General features: G+C 51.1%; 1 protein-coding gene across 1 annotated transcript in view; it reads right to left on the bottom strand.

Annotated features, from left to right (window-relative positions):
• The window catches only part of VRK3 (VRK serine/threonine kinase 3), a 43,263-nt gene that overhangs the window by 20,433 nt on the left and 4,815 nt on the right, over window positions 1–18,015 (bottom strand). The window contains 6 exon segments of the mRNA XM_036832467.1: window positions 246–312; window positions 1,635–1,699; window positions 9,316–9,510; window positions 10,834–10,846; window positions 10,849–10,985; window positions 16,015–16,151. Coding sequence (XP_036688362.1) covers window positions 246–312; window positions 1,635–1,699; window positions 9,316–9,510; window positions 10,834–10,846; window positions 10,849–10,985; window positions 16,015–16,150 — 613 coding nt within the window. The 5' untranslated portion in view covers window position 16,151.

Raw genomic sequence — 18,015 nt, 5'->3', positions numbered from 1 at the left:
AATAACTGGCTTGCAGTATTTGTGAAAATTTAATACTTGGTGCTCAAGAGCTGGTTCGACAAGCCAGCCTCAGCCCACTGTCCACTGTCTGTCCTCTGGAGCCTGAGGCCCGAGGGGTGATGGGAGCAAACATGGGACTTTAATTTAATCCCCACCCTTCCCACACCTTCAGGGAGAAGCCAGTTGTTTTGACCAAGCTGGTACCCCCAACTCTTCCCCCACTTGCCCACTTCCCTGAGGAATACCTTGCAAAGGCTTGGCGGCCCGCTGGAAGAAGTTCTGCTCAATGAACAAGCGCCCATTCTTGGCATCCTAGTGGAGGAGGAGAGGGGGAAAAGCTGTCACACTGGAATCTCTTAGGCAAGGGCTCCAAGGTCATCACTGGCCATGGATTACCCCAGGGTAATGCCAGCAATAACTCAGGCTCCCCACGTCCTGCACATCAGAACCAAATTCCCTAGGGTGCTCCATGTGAACACATATCAGAGACTTTGAGTCACTGCCCGGGTTCCTTTTCTTTTACAATAGGATCTACAAGTTTTCCCTGGACACACACCCTTCAGCTAAAAACTACATTTCCCGGTCTCCCTTGCAGTGAGGAATGCCCAAATGACCCAGTTCTGGCCAATGGGGATGTGAGCAGAAGAGATACGGGCGACTTCCGGTTTACGCCCGTAAAGGGCTAGGGCAGGCTCTCCCCTTCCTCTTTTCTTGTTCCAATTGGCTGGAATGCAGATGAGATGGTAGGAGGTGGAGCAGCCATCTCAGCCCATGAGATGGACGTTACAGATTGAGGGGCCTGGAGCAACAAGAGAGAAGGAAAGTAAGCCCCTGGCTTATGGAACCATCATATCAGCCCTGGACCACTGCTCCAGGCTGTTACATGGAAAAGCAATAAAATATACTTGTTTAAGCCATAACTAACATTGGGTCATTTTTTCCAAGCAGTCAAACCAAATATTTTAATTAAACATAACTAGTACAGCTGGGTTCTTAAGAGCACAGGGTCAAAGAGAACTGGGTTCAAATCTCAGCTCTGCCCTTCATTCATTCTTTCTATAAAGCACCTATTATGTGCCTAGTATTGTTCTGGGCATTGTCAATACAGCAGTGAACAAAGCAATTTGCATAATGGGCATCCCTGGGCAAGCGACCGAGCCTTTATCTCCTCATCTGTTAAATGGGAAACGAGGTAACCACCCCACAGGTTTGATTATGAAACTCTTAGCCCAGGGCTGGGCGCAGGACAGGCTCTCAGCAAGCAGGTGCTATCACTCATCTGAGAGCCTGGTTCAGGAGCACTCGCTCCGAACCACTCACACGGCCTCCATCTAGGGCCAAGGGAGGGCACCCGACCCAGCCGTCCCAGGTTTCCGGCGCTTGCCCAGACACACAGCCAGAAAGCATCAGAGCCAGGGCTCATGGGTGGACCCGACTGCGGTTTCTGAGGGGCCCCATGTAGAAGAACCCAAGGCCCAGAGGGGGACGCGCCCCCCCCCAAGGTCCCACCGCTCCTTGCGGGCCACGGCCGTGCTCTCTGGCTTGCCCAGCCCACGGAGGGGCTCGGAGGTCAATGGTGCATTTGCTAACGCCCCAGGCCCTCCCCTCAGTGCTGCCCCCTGGGGGCCACTCACTAGTTTCAGTGAGAATCTTTGTTTCTGGGGACTTGACTCGCAGGCAAAGGCGGAGCTGGGCTCAGCTGTGGACAGATGAAATGAGAACAAGGTTATCACCTAGAGGGCAGGTGAGGGTCACTGTCCTCAGAGTGACAAGCAGCAGCTGCGGTCAACGGGTTCCCACAGTGTCAAGTGCATTCTCCACTTTCATGACCTGCTCCTTCCTATTGTCAAACAGCTTCTTTCTTTCTCTCTCTGTTAATACACAACTGTGCACAAAGAGTAATCAACCCTGAGACTGCTCTCCTCGGAAAGGCCTGCGCGCAAGGCTGAAACTCGGCTGGTGTCTGCGAATCAGCTGGGAAGGTTCTAGGATTCCTAACCAATAGAAGGGGCTCCCGGTGCCCAAACTATTATGCTGAACACCTGCTTTCCTTCTGAGAGTAGAATTTTGGTACCTTCCAGGCAGAGGGTGCCTGTGTGACCAGCATCCAATAAAAACCCTGGGCACTGAGTCTCTAATGAGCGTCCCTCTAACGAGCATTTCATGTGTGATGTCACACCTTGTTACGCATCCCGTGTGACTCCAAGGGGAGGGGGACTCTGGAAGCTGGCGCTGCTTCCCCCGGACTTACCCCATGTGCCTTATCCCTTTGCTGACTGTGCTGTGTCCTTCTGCTGTAATAAATTATGACATGAGTATGACTATAGGCTGAAGCCTGTGGGTCTCTCCAGTGAATCACTGAGCCCGGGGGTGGTCCTGGGGCCCCTGACTCAGCAGCTGTATGCATTTGTCTGCATATAGGGGTGTGTGGCTGAACCACACTGACTCCACCTCGTCAGGGTCATCTCAGGCCCACTGTCCTACCCCCTCCCCTTTCTGCGTGACAGAGCTCTAGCCTACTCATGAGGAACGCACCCAAGCCAGATAAGTTCCTGATTAACTTTAAGCCTTCCTCTGAAAACTGGAAGAATGACTTTTGCTGACGCAGATGGTTCACGGTCCACAAGGAATAATGGTTATGAGACCCCCCCAGGGGGAGGAAAAACCCGGTTCCTGTTGGCGCAGACGTGGTTCTCCCTTAGAAGTCAGATTCTATCTTTAGCTCTGGCCCCTTTAAATCCCCCCCGTACCCCTTCTGGCAGCACAGAGTGCAGTTGCAAATGCTTCCAGATTGCTGTCCGCCGGATCCTACCCATATGTAAGGTACCCACAATAAACTTCGTAACTGTACTTTTTTATGGGGCTGTCCACTTCGTTTTCTTCGATCTCAAAGTTCCTTCTCAGCTCAGGGGATACTATTCAATATCCCCGTCTTCGAACAATGCCTAAGTACCGTGTGATGGACGCAGATCCCCTTGCAGGAGGACCTGTTCCGCTAGCCCCACGCAACCCGGGGAGGCCACTGCAGCAGCCTTCAGACCCTCAGGGATGCCCTCAGCTTTAAGTCCCAGGGAGGCCCATATCCAAAGGCTGATGGAGGGGGATATAAAGGCCCAGCCGTGTGGGCCTAACTCAGAACCACACTGAAGGACCACTTCAGCTCCAGAGCCCCCACGGCGCCAGCCGAGGCGCTCCCTGGGCTGCACGGCTCTGTTTCTCCGCCCGCCCCACCACTCCCTTCCCCTCCCCTCTGCAGGTGCTGATCCCTGGGGCACTTCCTCATGAACACCCTGCATGCTTGCCCCATTCTGCTTAATCACAAACCCTGCAAAGTCTGCTGCCCCGTGCTAAGTGTGGGCTTTACACACATTGTTTCCTCTAATGCTCAGGACAGCCCGAGGAAGGTCTAATACAGTGTTATTGTTATTACTATTACGGTGGCTGTGGTTGTTAGCTCCATTTTTTTTTTTTTTTAAGAGAGAAATGGAAAATTTTATTTGAGCCAAATTTGAGGATTATAACCTGGGAAAAGCATCTCAGAAAGCTCTGAGAACTGTTCCCTGTTAGCTCCACTTGACGGATGAGACGAGAAAGCTGAAGCTTAGTGAGGCCAAGTGACACGGGAGGCTTTGTGCCACGTAGATCTGGGCTCAAGCCCAGCCCCTCCATCAACTCCGTGACTTGGTGTGAGGTGCTAAACCTCTCTGGGCCTCCGCTCCATGTCAGTAAAGTAGGACTAATGAAGCCCACCCCTGAGATTGGATGCAAGGATTCAGAGGGGTCAGTAGGAATAACAATAGTACCAGCTGAGCAGGAATCACAGCCAGCTTCACCCGTTTTTGTTTTTGGCCATGCTGCGTGGCTTGTGGGATCTTAGTTCCCGGACCAGTGACTGACCCTGGGCCCTTGGCAGTGAAAGCGTGGAGCCCTAACCACTGGACCGCCAGGGAAGTCCCCAGCTTCACCCTTTGTATGAGCTGCTCAATGACGCCCCCACCACAGCCCAGCATCACACTGGGCGCCCCGGGAGCGCCCAGTGTGTGGCAGCTTTTAAAATATAATCAGCCGAGGGCCCACAGCTGGTAAGTGGCAGTGCGGCACTGGCCTAGGTCTCCTAGCTCACTCCCAGGAGCTCATGAACCGAACCATCGCCATCCATCCCAGCCGGCTCTCTGCGTCTTCCTTCCTTTTCTCTCTTCTTTCCCACCCTTCCTAACCATCCAGGTTGGTGTTGTCTGAGACACGGAGCTCAGGGGCAGGGAGGTGACAAAGTTACCTAGAAGCCACCCTTGCCTTCAAGAAGCTCCAGCTGGAGCCGGGCAGGAACCAGGGCTTACAGATTTAAGGCCAAAGGTGACCTGAGCCTGGCCTAAAGGAGGGAAATGTGGAAAGATCATGGATCTTGTGGGAGACAGGCGTCCTTCCCACCTGTGGGGAGGGGGTTTGGGGGGATCTTTGAGGGGCATGCAGGAAATGGCCGGGGCACCTCTCAGGCATAAAAACAGTACCTGCCTCACAGAGTTACCTCAAGGTCCGAGGAAAAGCACCAAAGAACCACATGCCTGACACTCAGAGGCAGGCAGAACAGCTGGCAATTTAAATATGCTTTTCCTGCACTGCTCTGCAGATTATGAAGGGCTTTTCCCCTCCACTCTTCTCATTGGCCCTCCCACCGACTGCCGGGGAGTCAGCTGGGCAATTCCCATTACAGAGAGGAATCGACAGAGGAGGAAGGGCAGTGGGCTTGGCCGAGGGCCTCAGCAGAGCCGGGCTGTACACGTGGCTCCAGACCCTGCGACCTGGGAGACCCCTGCTTGATGCAGACCTGAGACGTGTGCGGCAAGTCCCTGCGTGTGACAAACGCAGACAGGGGTGTGGCAGGCAGGCAGGTGGGAGCCTCTGATGGCCAAGAGACAGGCGACATTGAACTTGGAGCAACAATGCTGTGCTGGGAGCCATCATAACCAGAATAACAGGAAGCGTTGATACGGTGCTTTTGCTATTTTCCTGCTCATCGTTCTACTCATTTAACTCTCTCAACGACAACCCCGTGAGGTCGGTGCTTTTACACTCTCCATTTTGCAGGTGAGGAAACTGAGGCGCAAGGTCATGACATCCCTCGAGGAAGATCAGACAACGAGCTGCCGAGCTGCCGGCAGAGGCAGAAGCCTAACTCAACTGGTCTGCCTATGCTTTCCCACCTCCCCAAACCCGGCTGGGGACCCCGGGCATCCCACGCCCCACCGTCAGCAACACCAGGATCCTGACGCTTCCTGCGCGTGTTTCCAGCCTCCGAGTCTTTGCCTGTGCCGTGCCTCTGTCTGGCCTGCCCTTCTCTGGCCCAACCTTTGTTGTGGGCACAGCTGAAAGGCACTTAATAAAAGAACAGTGATTCCACCTGACAGTTACCAGCTGACAGGGTCTCTCCATCTTTGGAGGGCACGTCTGGGACGGCCTGACTCAGTGGTTCTCAACCGTGGGCGGTTCTGCCCCCCCAGTGGGCATCTGGCCATGTCTGGAGACAGTTTTGGTCGTCACGACTGGGAGAGGGGATGGGTAAAGGTCGAGGATGGCGCCAAACACCCTATTGTGCACAGGACGGCCCCCACAATGAACGCCAAGGGTGTCGGGGCCGAGAGTTAACTGTGTACTTAAAACAAGCCCTAAAGGACCCCTGGGGGACCCCTCGAAAAGGGAGGCAACCATTCTCCCAGAGCAGCTGAAACCGAGGACCAGGGAGAGGCTCAGGGCTGCCGCTGGGAGAAATACGTCGTGTTAAGGGGCTGCAGGTGGAGAGGACCAATGGCAGGTCTTTGTAGGTGTGATTAAATTAAGGGTCCTGTGCTGTGGGGACTGTCTTGGATGATCCAGGGGGACCTAATGTAATCCTACAAAGGTCCTAATAAAGAGGGAGGCAGAGGGAGATTTGACCACAGAAGAGGAGAAGGCGATGTGATGGTGGAAGCAGAGCCTGGGGTGACGTGCTTTGAGGATGGAGGAAGGGGCCACAAGCCGAGGGATGCAGGCGGCCTCTGGGAGCTGAACAGGCAAGGAAACGGATTTGCCTCTGGAGCCTCTTGGAAGGACTAGCCCTACCCATCTCTCTCTTTTTTTTAAATTTTATTTTTTTGGTTGCGCCGTGCGGTGGGTGGGATCTTAGTTCCCTCACCAGGGATCGAACCCGTGTCCCCCGCAGTGGAAGTGTGGAGTCTTAACCACTGGACCACCAGGGAAGTCCCTTTGCCCATACCTTAACTTTAGCCCCGTGAGACTGATTTCAGTCTTGTGACCTCCACAACTAGAAGAGAATAAATGTGTGCTGTCTTCAGCTATTAAGTTTGTGGTGATTTGTGATGGTGGCCACAGGCAATGAATACAAGCCCCGAACCTCCATCCACAGGGGGGAAGGCCTGGACTTGAATCCCCGTTGCTTCTCAGAAACAACTCTCCACGCACACCGCAGCTGCAGGAATTTACATGGTTGCCTCGGTGACAGGTCTCCCAAACTGGGCCAGGGAGACCAGGGAGGGTGACGTTATAATTCAGTGTTTCACAGAGGAAGAGAGAGTGCCAACTCACAGGGCTGTAATGGGAATCAGGTGAGTTAACAGACAAAAAGAACTTAGCGGGGAGTGGAGGGAGGCCCAGAGTGGGCTGGAAGTGTCAGCTGCTATAATAAAAATCACCATTCTGGTTGCTGCTGTTTTACTCTCACTGTTTTCAACTACATCTTCCCGACTGGTGCAAACTGGCAGAAGCCAAAGGCAACCCGTCCTGGGGTAACGCCGCCCTGAGGCACATCCACATGCAGCCCCTCCCCACTGTGCCCGAGCCAGCGCCCGGGCCTCGCACCGGGCAGGTATCTGCGGGAGAGTGAATGATGCTGGCACGCTGGGAAGGGGTCTCATCAAACAACCCGAGACACAAAAGGTGAAGACACACGGCCCAGAGCATTTCCTTCCTAACCTTGCACTGTGGGTTTCTGATGTGAGGACACGGCTGGTTTTTTTCCTTCAGATGCCTCCTGCCCTGTTTGCCTTTCTTCTCCCTCTTCCTTCCCGGCCCTCTGGGCCTCTCCCTATCCTTCTCTCTCCCCAGCCTTTCTTGTTGTTGGTTCTGCCCCTCTATCCTTTCTCTTCCTCTCATTCCTTCTCACCCCGATTCCCTCCTCCTCCCTCTCTTGTGGTGTAATGGTTACGAATTACACCTAGGTTCAAATCCCAGCTCTGTCACTTTTGAGGCTGTGTGACCTTGGGCGAGTGGCTTCCCCTCTCTGTGCTCCAGCTGTAAGATGAAGTAACATGAGTGCCTCCCTCCTAGCGTGGCTGGGAGCATTAAACGGGCCCCGGAACAGCGCCTGGCATGGAGTGAGTGCTCCCTAGTGTCGCTTTATGCTCTCCTCTCTCCCTCCCTCGCCCTCTGTCCCTCCATGACTAATGCTACCTACCTCCGCCTGAGAAGATCCCTCTACCATTTTCCAAGCTCACTGCCTCTGTCCCTTCTCACCATTTGGGACCAACAGCCCCAGGAGGTGGGCAGGACACCATCTCTCACTTTTCCAACAGGGACATCAAGGCAGAGCTGCTCACCCAGGCTCACTCAGTGTGCCAGAGCCAAGTCACGACTCCACCTGGGCCTGTTTCTTTTTTTTTTTTTTTTTGGCCTTACCGCACAGCACGTGCGATCTTACCTCCCTGACCAGGGATCGAACCCAGGTCCTCTGCAGTGGAAGTGCAGAGTCCTAACCACTGGACCTCCAGGGAAGTCCCCGCCTGGGTCTGTCTCAAATGTGGCTGCCCTGCCCTCCTGCCCGGGCTCTAACGCAGGATGGCCAACCTGAGGCTCGAAATTGCCTGCACCCGTGTCTGGCCGGCCGGTGCTTCCAAATCAGAGATTTCCTCTCAAAATCCCGATCTCTGGCTTCTCCTGCAAGCTTGGAAGCTCTCTGGAGCCACATCTCTGTCTAGTCATTAACACCCCTGGGCTTCGTTTTCCTTATCTAGAAAATGGGGATAATGACCTTGCTGACGTCATGAGGCTGTCGTGAGAATTAAACGGGTTAAGAAGTATAAAGCAAACATATGTCCACGTGAAAACCTGTACATGCACGATCACAGAAGCATTACTCATCATGGCCCAAAGTGGACATAGTCCAAACATCCACCAGCTGATAAACTGATCCACCAGATGTGATATATACACACCCTGGAATCTTATTCAGCCATAAAACAAGGAAGTTCTGACGAAGGTGACAACATGGCTGGACCTTGAAACCATCGTGCTGAGGGGAAGAAGCCAGGCACGAAAGGCCAGAGAGAGTGTCGCTCCAGTGACCTGAAACGTCCAGAACAGGCAACGCCATAGAGACACAGAGTAGAGTAGTGGTTGCCAGGGGCTGGGGGGAGAGGGGTGAGAGTAACTGGTAAAGGTACAGGGTTTCCTTTTGGGGTGACAGAAATACTCTGGAACCAGATGGTGGTGACTCATAAAACCACATGAAGTGCTGAGAACAAGGCCTGGCCTGGAGTAAGCACTCAGTTAATGCTAGTTTGATTAATACTAACATTTCCAGTGCAGCTATTTTTTCCTTCATTGTAACAAGTTGTCTTGCTGCATTTCTTGTTTAACTATTGTCTTGTTTAACTTTTAAGCCCAGCCTGGCTTCTTCCCGTCCCACTGATAAGAAAGCCTGGAGCTTCCTCTTTTGGTGACGGCAGAGATTCAAACCACATGAGGCCCTGGCCCAGGCAGAACCCTCACCCCAGCCCCACCCCTTAACCACAGTAAAAACCGGGGCCAGGTGCTCTTCCTTGTTCTCGCAGAGCTTCTCCCCTCACCAGCGATCTCAATCACGCAAGCAGTAAACCTTTCGTATCCTCATCGGTCTCAACATTCAAACCAAATTTGGAGGAAGGGTCCATCCTATCTCTGCAGGACAGACAGAACAGTCATCACTGTCCTTATCTTCCGGCCACACTGGGCCTGCACTCCCACGTGACAACAGTAGGTGGCAGTGGAGAAGAGTGTCCTCTTTATCCAGGGCACATGTGCTCTGGTTGGCCACAGTCCCCACCACTCCCAATCGCCTGACTCCCAGCATCCTGCACTCATCTACTCTACCTTCCCAGCCGCTGTAGGTGCATAGGTTTGTAGTCCCAGCTCTAAGAGAAAGCTGCCTCGAGGCAGGTCTGCAGTTGGGATACGGCTCCATCTCCATTCTCAGAAAGTGGTTCCCTCCCCCTTTGCCTTGGCTCCAAGATGGCCCGACCCAGCCCAGCCCAGCCCAGCACCTGCCCACCTGTGGACAGAGTGTACCTTCATAGAGAATGCCCTGGCCATCCCTGCTCTGGAGGCATCTCAGCTTCCAGTGCTGCCCACTCTTGTCTATCAGCACCGTCCCCACTGGCAAAGCCTTGAGCGAGGTGGTCATCCGGCTCCGCTTCAGCGTCTGAGGGCTCTGCCTGGTTGTCTGAGGGCTGCTCTGGGAGGTTGGGGATCTGCTCCAGCACCCTGCAGGAGGATGGTCAGAAGAAAGAGAAGGCGGCATCCGGGAGAGAAAAGTTGGGTGGGTAATCAGACGGTGCTCATAATACTGTTCATTTATTCATTTGTCCATTCAACAAAAGCTTCCTGGGACCTTTCACGGATCCTGTGTGCTGAAGCTGGGGACCCAGACATGAGTCGGATCTGGACCTTCCCTCGGAGCCTCTAATTTGGTGGGGGAGAACTGACCTGGACACAGCTGGTCAGAACTGAGTCTGAGACAGGGCAGTGCAGAGGAATATGAGAAAGAGATTGACTGTGCCTGCAAAGTCAGGGGAGGCTTCTGGAGGAGGGGACATTTGAGTTGGGTCCTACTGGACGAGCAGAAGTTTGCCAGGGAGGAAAAAAAAAAACCATTCCAGACATTCAACCCAAAACATCCTAAACAGGACCTGGCTTTGTGCTGAGCATGAAGAGGGACCAGACATTTGTTAGACTGAGGCCCTGCCCTTGAGGGGCTCCTAGACTGGCAAGACAATGTGGGCGGTGTGGTGAGAGAGGGACACAGGAAAAGATATTCCCTGCTTCACTCCTCCCACCCGCCACCCACCAAGGCACAGATGGGAAGAGGCCGTGGGACCCAGAGAAAAACAGGGAGAAAGAGGAGACACCGAAGGGCTGTGACCTCAGATCCAAAGACCTGGTGGGAAGGAGACGGGCACATGGTCCTCACGCTCCCTGCTTCACTGGCTTGCACAGGGCACACACAAATGAGTCCCACGAGGGACCCTCAGTCCAGCAAGTGAGGCAGAAGGGACATGGAGCCTGGAGGAGACATGAACTCAAGTGAGGACATCACTGGCACTGTGGGAGCCCAGACAAAGAGGCTCTGGAGGGAGACGAGGTGGACTTGATCCAGCCTATGGCATTCAGGGAAAGGCTTCCTAGAGATCTGACCCTGAGTGCTGGAAAGAAGAGAGGCCCCTTGGCTGAAGGAACAGACTTAGCCAAGACCAGAAGCTGAAAACCCCTAGAAAGTGTTTCCAAAAGTGAGTTTCTGTGTACAGGGTTGTGGTGAGAGCTAAAGGAGGAACCAGACCACAGTCTCAGTGGTCAGGCTGAAGAGCCCAGACAGTGGGGCGATGGGGACGGGAGGGAGCTGTGAGCAGGGAGGGGTGAGGTCACCTCTGGCCACGCAGAGATGGGCTGGACGGGGAGCCTGCGGCTGGAAGGTGGGGGAGGATCCTGGGAGGAGGGTCCAAGCAGGCGTATGTGACGCCTGAGCACAGCATGGTGCCTCAAACATTGTCAGATGACCCCTCCTCTTCCCATATTGAGCGTAACTCTCACCTTTGGGTTTTCCTCACAGGGACTCAAGGTAACTTCAGATTCAGAACTGTTACCTTCTGAGAGAAGGGATGATGGGGGAGAGGAAGTACAGCTGAGGCCATTTCACTTTCTTGGAGATATTTCAGAACTGGTGTTCGTCTTTCTCCTTGAGCTAGAGAAAGGAAGACCGAATGCAGACTGGAGTTACAGAAGTCCTTTCCAGGAACCATTAAACCAGAAACCCTGAGGTCATATTCAACACTCTCTTCCTTTGACCCTCACAGCCAAGTTTTACTAAATAATCTAAGCACACTTCCTTTGTTTTAGTCAGTCTTTCCTAAGAGAGGCTTAGCCTCTCTTTATATCCTCAGCACTTTATCACAGTGTGGTCTCCTTTAGGTAATTTCTTCAGATCTGTCTTCCAGTTCACTGTTCTCCTTCAGCTGTGTCTAGTCTGCAGTTTAAACCATCCGGTGAGTTTCTGATTGCTATGATGATATTTATTTTTATCATCAAAGATTTTATTTGGTTCTTTTAAAACCTGCCTAATCAATTCTAACTAGCTTTTGTTCCTTCACTGTACCTTCAGTTACTGCTTTTATTTCCGTAAACATAATAAATGTGCTTTGTACATATTCTCATCTGTTAATTCCAAGGTCTCTGGTCATTGCAGGTCTGATTCTCTAGTTTGTGTTTCTCCCGGCGGTGGCTTGTTTCCTAGTATCTTTGTTAATTGGTTGGGAGCTGATGGGCCGTTTTGAAGTCTAAGTTCTGCTTCTTTAAGGATGTTCCACTAGAAAAGATTTTGCCTCTGCTGGGGCGGCGGGCGCCACATCTCATCACTTTATACTAACTTTTCTGCTTGGATTTTTGGGGGGCCACACAGATCAGTATGAATTCTGGCCCCTAACTGGTAAGGATGTGAGTTCTTGGTTAGGAATTCTCAGAGAGGACATTTTTTCACTCACAATCAAGGCTGAGACAGACAAATGTCTCACATATTTTCTCTGTGAGCAATTTTTTTTACCACTGAAAAGTCCCAGATTTTAGAGGAGGTTTCCAATCTCACCCCTGTGCTGCTCAGGCCCTGGGCTTTGTCTCCTGTACCCCATTAAGACCCAGGCTCAAGGCCACCAATGACCAGCACACAGCCCAGGACCAGTACCACCTATAGCATTTGCTCAGCCCTGTGGGTCTGTGTTTTCTTTCTTTTTAATTAATTATTTTTTGGCCTGCATTGGGTCTTAGTTGTGGTAAGCAGGATCTTTCGTTGCAGCACGCAGCCTCTTTGTTGCAGCGCGTGGGCTTCTCTCTAGTTGTGGCGTAAGGGCTCCAGAGCACATGGGCTCTGTAGTTGGGGCGCGTGGGCTTAGTTGCCCCGTGGCATGTGGGATCTTAGTTCCCTGACCAGGGATCGAACCAGCATCCCCTGCATTGCAAGACGGATTGTTAACCACTAGACCACCAGGGAAGTGCCTGTGTTTTCTTATTGTTGCTCACTTCCATGTAACTACCTTACTTTCCTACCATTCAGCCCTATGAATATAAAGATATTCTTTATATTTTATCCAGCATTTTGTGGTGTGCTGAGCCATAAGGGACTTTTCCTTATCATCTAGTCTGCCGTATTACTAAAACCAGAAGTCTTCTTTCAGTTGACACTACCTCAGCCAGCATACTTGGTCTCTGGACTCCTGGAATGGCCTCCCAACTGGTTTCCATGCCTCCAATCTACTTTCCGCACGTAGCATTCAGAGAGGTCTCTTCAAAATGCAAATCATACTGTGTCTCCCATTTGGCGGAAATTCTTCCACGGCTCCTCACCACATCAGTGATTACTAAACTCCTCACCCATGGTCTACAAGGCCCCACGTGTCTGCCCCCAGTACAGCTGTCCTTCTTTACTTCTCCAACAGGTATGGCTCTTTCCCATACCATGCCTCGATGCCTGGAATTCCTGTTCCAACCCCCTCACCTTGCCCCCAGTCTTCACTTGGCTAACTCTTGTCATCCCTAGATCTCGGCTCAAACACTACCCACCTAGGGAGGCCTTCCCTGACCCTCCCAGAAACACATCTCCCTTGTGTGTTCTGGGTCCATCCATTGCCTTCTGTTATCATGCACTCAACTAACAATTGTTTATTCAATGTCTGTTTGCCTTACCAGCCACCAAAATCTCTGAGAGAACCAGAAAACCAGGTCCATCTCACCTGTTACTACATCCCTGGAGACAAACACAGCACCTAAGTACACAATAGGCAGTCCAGGTATGTTTGTTGCCTGATGACTGGGTGAATGAACAATGAATGAGGCCCCAAGGCTGGCATTAGGGAGGCTGGGGGTTAAGGACTCAGGCTCTGATGGATTGACCTAGAGATTATCATACTAAATAAAGTAAGTCAGACAGAGAAAAACAAATATCATATGATAACAGACATGTGGAAATCTAAAAAAAAAATGATACAGGACTTCCTGGTGGCGCAGCGGTTAAGAATCACCTGCCAATGCATGGGACACGGTTTGAGCCCTGGTCCGGGAAGATCCCACATGCCACAGAGCAACTAAGCCTGTGCGCCACAATACTGAGCCGTGTGCCACAACTACGGAAGCCTGTGCGCCTAGAGCCCGAGCTCCACAGACAAGCCAAATGAGAAGCCCGCACACCACAGGAAGAGTAGCCCCCACTCGCCGCAACTAGAGAAAGCCTGCGCGCAGCAACGAAGACCCAACGCGGCCAAAAATAAATAAATAAATTTATATAAAAAAATGATACAAATGAACTTATTTACAAAACAGAAACAGACTCACAGTCTTCAAAAACAAATTTATGTTACCAAAGGGGAAATTGTGTGGGGGAGGGATAAATTAGGAGTTTGGGATTAACATACACACACTACTGTATATAAAATAGATAATCAACAAGGACCTACTGTACAGCACAGGGAACGCTATTCAATATTCTGTAATAACCTATATGGGAAAAGAATCTGAAAAAGAATGGATATATATATATGTATAACTGAATTACTTTGCTGTACACCTGAAACTAACACAACATTGTAAATCAACTATACTCCAATATGAAATGAAATGGGAACCAAACCATACACTAAGGATGAGGAGAAAGACAGGAGGAGCCTGGGTCCCTTGTGGCATCATGGGGACACATCCCTACACTGAACTGTCCCCTCCAGACTTTTTGTTAGAAGAAAAACAAACCCATTCATTGTTTTAACTCTTAAGTAGTAGTGTTTTCTGTTACTTGCAGCCAAACACCAATCCAAATGAATAAAACGAATGTTGCTGAACTTTCTGCCACATATGCCAACTTCCTTCTGTGGCCTTCAGATAAGCAAATCCACTTCGATTTACCAATGTAGGATCTGTGCTTGGGCTTTCCATTGGCCGGGACCTACTGCTGATATTTCATTCATTCAGTCAACCAATCAATAAGATTTCTCAGCACCCAACTCTGTGTCAGGCACAGTCCTGGATGCTGTGCAAACAGCAGGTTACAAACCACAATCAACAGAGCTTACAAACCACGATAAACTCCTATCCTTACAGAGCTTAAAGATGAGGAGCAATATAAATGAGTAGGGCTTCCCTGGTGGCGTAGCGGTTAAGAATCTGCCTTCCAATGCAGGGGACACGGGTTCGAGCCCTGATCCGGGAAGATCCCACATGCCGCGGAGCAACTAAGCCCCTGTGCCACAACTACTGAGACTGTGCTCTAGAGCCCATGCTCTGCAACAAGAGAAGCCACGGCAATGAGAAGCCTGCTCATGGCAACAAAGAGTAGCCCCTGCTCGCCTCAACCAGAGAAAAGCCCGTGTGCAGCAGTGAAGACCCAACACAGCCAAAAATAAAATAAAATAAATAAATTTATTTAAAATATAAATGAGTAAAATAATACATTTAATACAGTTGATACTTACAAGTACCGAAAGGCAAGATAAAGCAGGGGCAGGGGACAGGGGCTGTCACATGTAGGAGGATGCAATTTAATTAGAGGTGTCAGGGAAGGCCTCTCTGGGCAGGCAACAATTGCATAAAGACCTGAAGAAAGTGAGAGAGGGGGTCATGCACCAGATGAGGGAAGAACCACCCAGAGAGAGAGAACAGCAAGTGCAACAGCTTAGAGGTCCAGGGTTAGGAGATGAGCTCTGAAAGACAACAGGGAGCTGATCATGTCAGGCTTACCTGGAAGGTGGTGAGCAGGGGAATGACAGGGTCTGACTTTGTTTTAACAGGGTCCATCAGGCTGCCACTTGAAGAGAGCTGTAGGGAACAGAGCAAGCAGGGAGACCATGGAAGAAGCTTCTACAATATCAGTGAGGTGAGGGTGAGATGGATCAGGGCGTGGCAGGAAGTGGTCCGATTCGGCGTTGAGTTTTTTTTAAATAAATAAATTTATTTATTTATTTATTTTTGGCTGCATTGGGTCTTCGTTGCTGCTCACAGGCTTTCTCTAGTTGAGGCGAGTGGGGGCTACCCTTCATTGTGGTGCACGGGCTCTAGGCGCACAGGCTTCAGTAGTTGTGGCACGTGGGCTCAGCAGTTGTGGCTTGTGGGCTCTAGAGCGCAGGCTCAGTAGTTGTGACACACGGGCTTAGTTGCTCCGCGGCATGTGGGATCTTCCCGGACCAGGGATCGAACCTGTGTCCCCTGCATTGGCAGGTGGATTCTTAACCACTGTGCCATCAGGGAAGTCCTCGGCATTGACTTTTAAAGGGAGAGCTGATGAGATCTGCTGGAGGGCTGCAGTCATGGGGTGGGAGAGAAAGAGGACTTGAGGATGACTCCATGGTCTGAGAAACTGAATAAGCTGAACTGCTGTTACCTCGATGGGATAGTCTATGGAAGGGGCAGGTGGGGGGTGGCAGTCATATCAGGAGCTTAGTTCTGGGCTTGCGGAGACACTTAAGGGACATCCAATAGATGTCAAGCAGGCAGTCTGATATATATGAACGTAGATTTCAGGGGAGGAGTCCAAGCTGGAGACAGAAATGCATGAGTTGTCAACTTCAGAGCCAGGAGCCCGATAAAACGCCAAGAAACTCTGTATAGGGAGAGCCTGAGCTCTGGGCTTCTCCGGTATCCACGCAGGGTCAGGCAGACTGCAAAGGTGTCTGTCCTTCCTTCCCAAACGCACACACATCACCCCTCCTAAAGGGAGAAGCATAAAGCCCTGGTTCTTACCTTGGGAGGATGACAGAGACGGCTTGACAAAGGTCTGGGACCCCTCATGCTCCTCTGTAGGCAAAGGTTTTCCGCAGTAGGGGCAGAATTTGAAAGTTGCTTCAACACCTTTGCCACAGTCTGGACAGAAGACCATGCTAGAAAACAGAAGTGGGGTGGGGGGACAGGAAGCTGAAAGAAAAACTTAATCCACTGCCGATGAGTAGTCACCTGAGTTCCCCACGATGATGAGATTACAGAAAGAAGAAAAGTTAGCATACCTGGAATACCGTCTCTCGGAAAGTGGTCACTTCTTTTTTTTTCTTTTTTGGCTGCACCACACGGCATGTGGGATCTTAGTTCCCTGGCCAGGGATCGAACCCGTGCCCCATGCAGTGGAAGTGCAGCATCCTAACCACTGGACCGCCAGGGAAGTCCCAGAAAGTGGCCACTTGTAAAATGAGTTCTCAGGGACTTTCTGGCGGTCCAGAGGTTAAGACTCTGCACTTCCACTCCAGAGGGCGCGGGTCTGATCCCTGGTCAGGGAACTAAGATCCCACATGCCGCATGGCGTGGCCAAGGGGAAAAAAATAAAATAAAATGAGTTCTCGGCCCGTGTCCAGCCTCTAGCCACCTGTCTCTCCCTAATGGCCCAGGGAAGGTACAAAGCAGAACAAATGCAGAATGAAACTGCAGGGCTCACAAAAGATATGAGAATGCCTCGAGGTCAATAAAAGTTCTGCAGAACTGCTCCAATCACGGAAGCACTGAGGGTCTTCAACTGTAATTGTGATGCTCATTTCTTGAACCACATTATGGGGAAGGTAGAGACCGTTAGTGCTCACCAGATATCCACATCCTCCCCTTCACTTCCCAGGATCCTTTGCAGTGAGATTGGGGCCACTAGTTTTGGCTACTTCTGGCCAATAGGGTGTGAATGGAAGTCACTTCCCGGCTGAGGCAGTTAAGAGCCTGAGTACCTCCTCTGTCCACCCGTCCTCTGCAGGGATGGCCCAGATGGTCCATACTCCAGATGGCATAGGTACAAGATGAAGCAGGGCTGCCTGGTCCACGTCGCAATCTCATGATGGGCAAATAAACTTAACGTTGTATTAAGCCACTAAGATTTCAGGGTTTACTTGTTACTGCAGCACATCCTACCCTATCCTGACTAACTTAGAGGGATAACGGGTGTTCACTACATTATCCTCTAAGCCTTGTGTATTTCTGGAATACTTCCTAATACTTTAAAAAATCAAAGGCAAAATCACACATAGACCTACAACAAATGAGGATACAGCAGGTGTATTCATTTGCTTGGGCAGCCACAACTCAATACCACAGACTAGGTGGCTTAAACAACAGGAATTTATTTTCTCACAACTTTGGAGGCTAGAAGTCCGAGATCGAGGTGTCAGCAAGTCTGGCTTCTTCTGAGGCCTCTCTCCTTGACTTGCAGATGGCTGCCTTCTCACTGTGTCCTCACACGGTTGTCCCTCGGTCTGTGTTCTAATCCCCTCTTCTTATTGGATTAGGGCCCATCGTAGTCTGTTTGAGTGGCTATAATAAAATATCACAGACTACTGGGTGGCTTACAATCAACAGAAATTTATTTCTCACAGTTCTGGAGACCGGGATGTCCAAGATCAAGGTGCCACTGTGGCTGGGTTCTGGTAAAGGCCCTCTTCTGGGCTACAGACTGACAACTTCACCCTGTGTCCCCACATGGAGGAAGGGGCTGGGGAGCTCTCTGGGTCTCTTTTATAAGGGCACTAATCCCATTCATGAGAGCTCCACCCTTACGACCTACCCACTTCCCAAAGGCCCCACCTCCTAATACCATCACATTGGGCATTTCATTTCAACGTATGAATTTTGGGGGGGGACACAAACGTTCAGACCACAGCAGGCCCACCCTAAAGACCTCGCTTTAATGACCTCTTTAAAGGCCCTATCTCCAAATACAGACGCATTCTGAGATACTCAGGGTTAGGGTTTCCTAAAAATATGAATTTTTGCGGG

The sequence above is a fragment of the Balaenoptera musculus genome, chromosome 19 (assembly GCF_009873245.2).
Source record: "Balaenoptera musculus isolate JJ_BM4_2016_0621 chromosome 19, mBalMus1.pri.v3, whole genome shotgun sequence".
Taxonomy (NCBI): Eukaryota; Metazoa; Chordata; class Mammalia; order Artiodactyla; family Balaenopteridae; genus Balaenoptera; species Balaenoptera musculus.
This window is presented reverse-complemented; position numbering and strand designations above follow the sequence as displayed.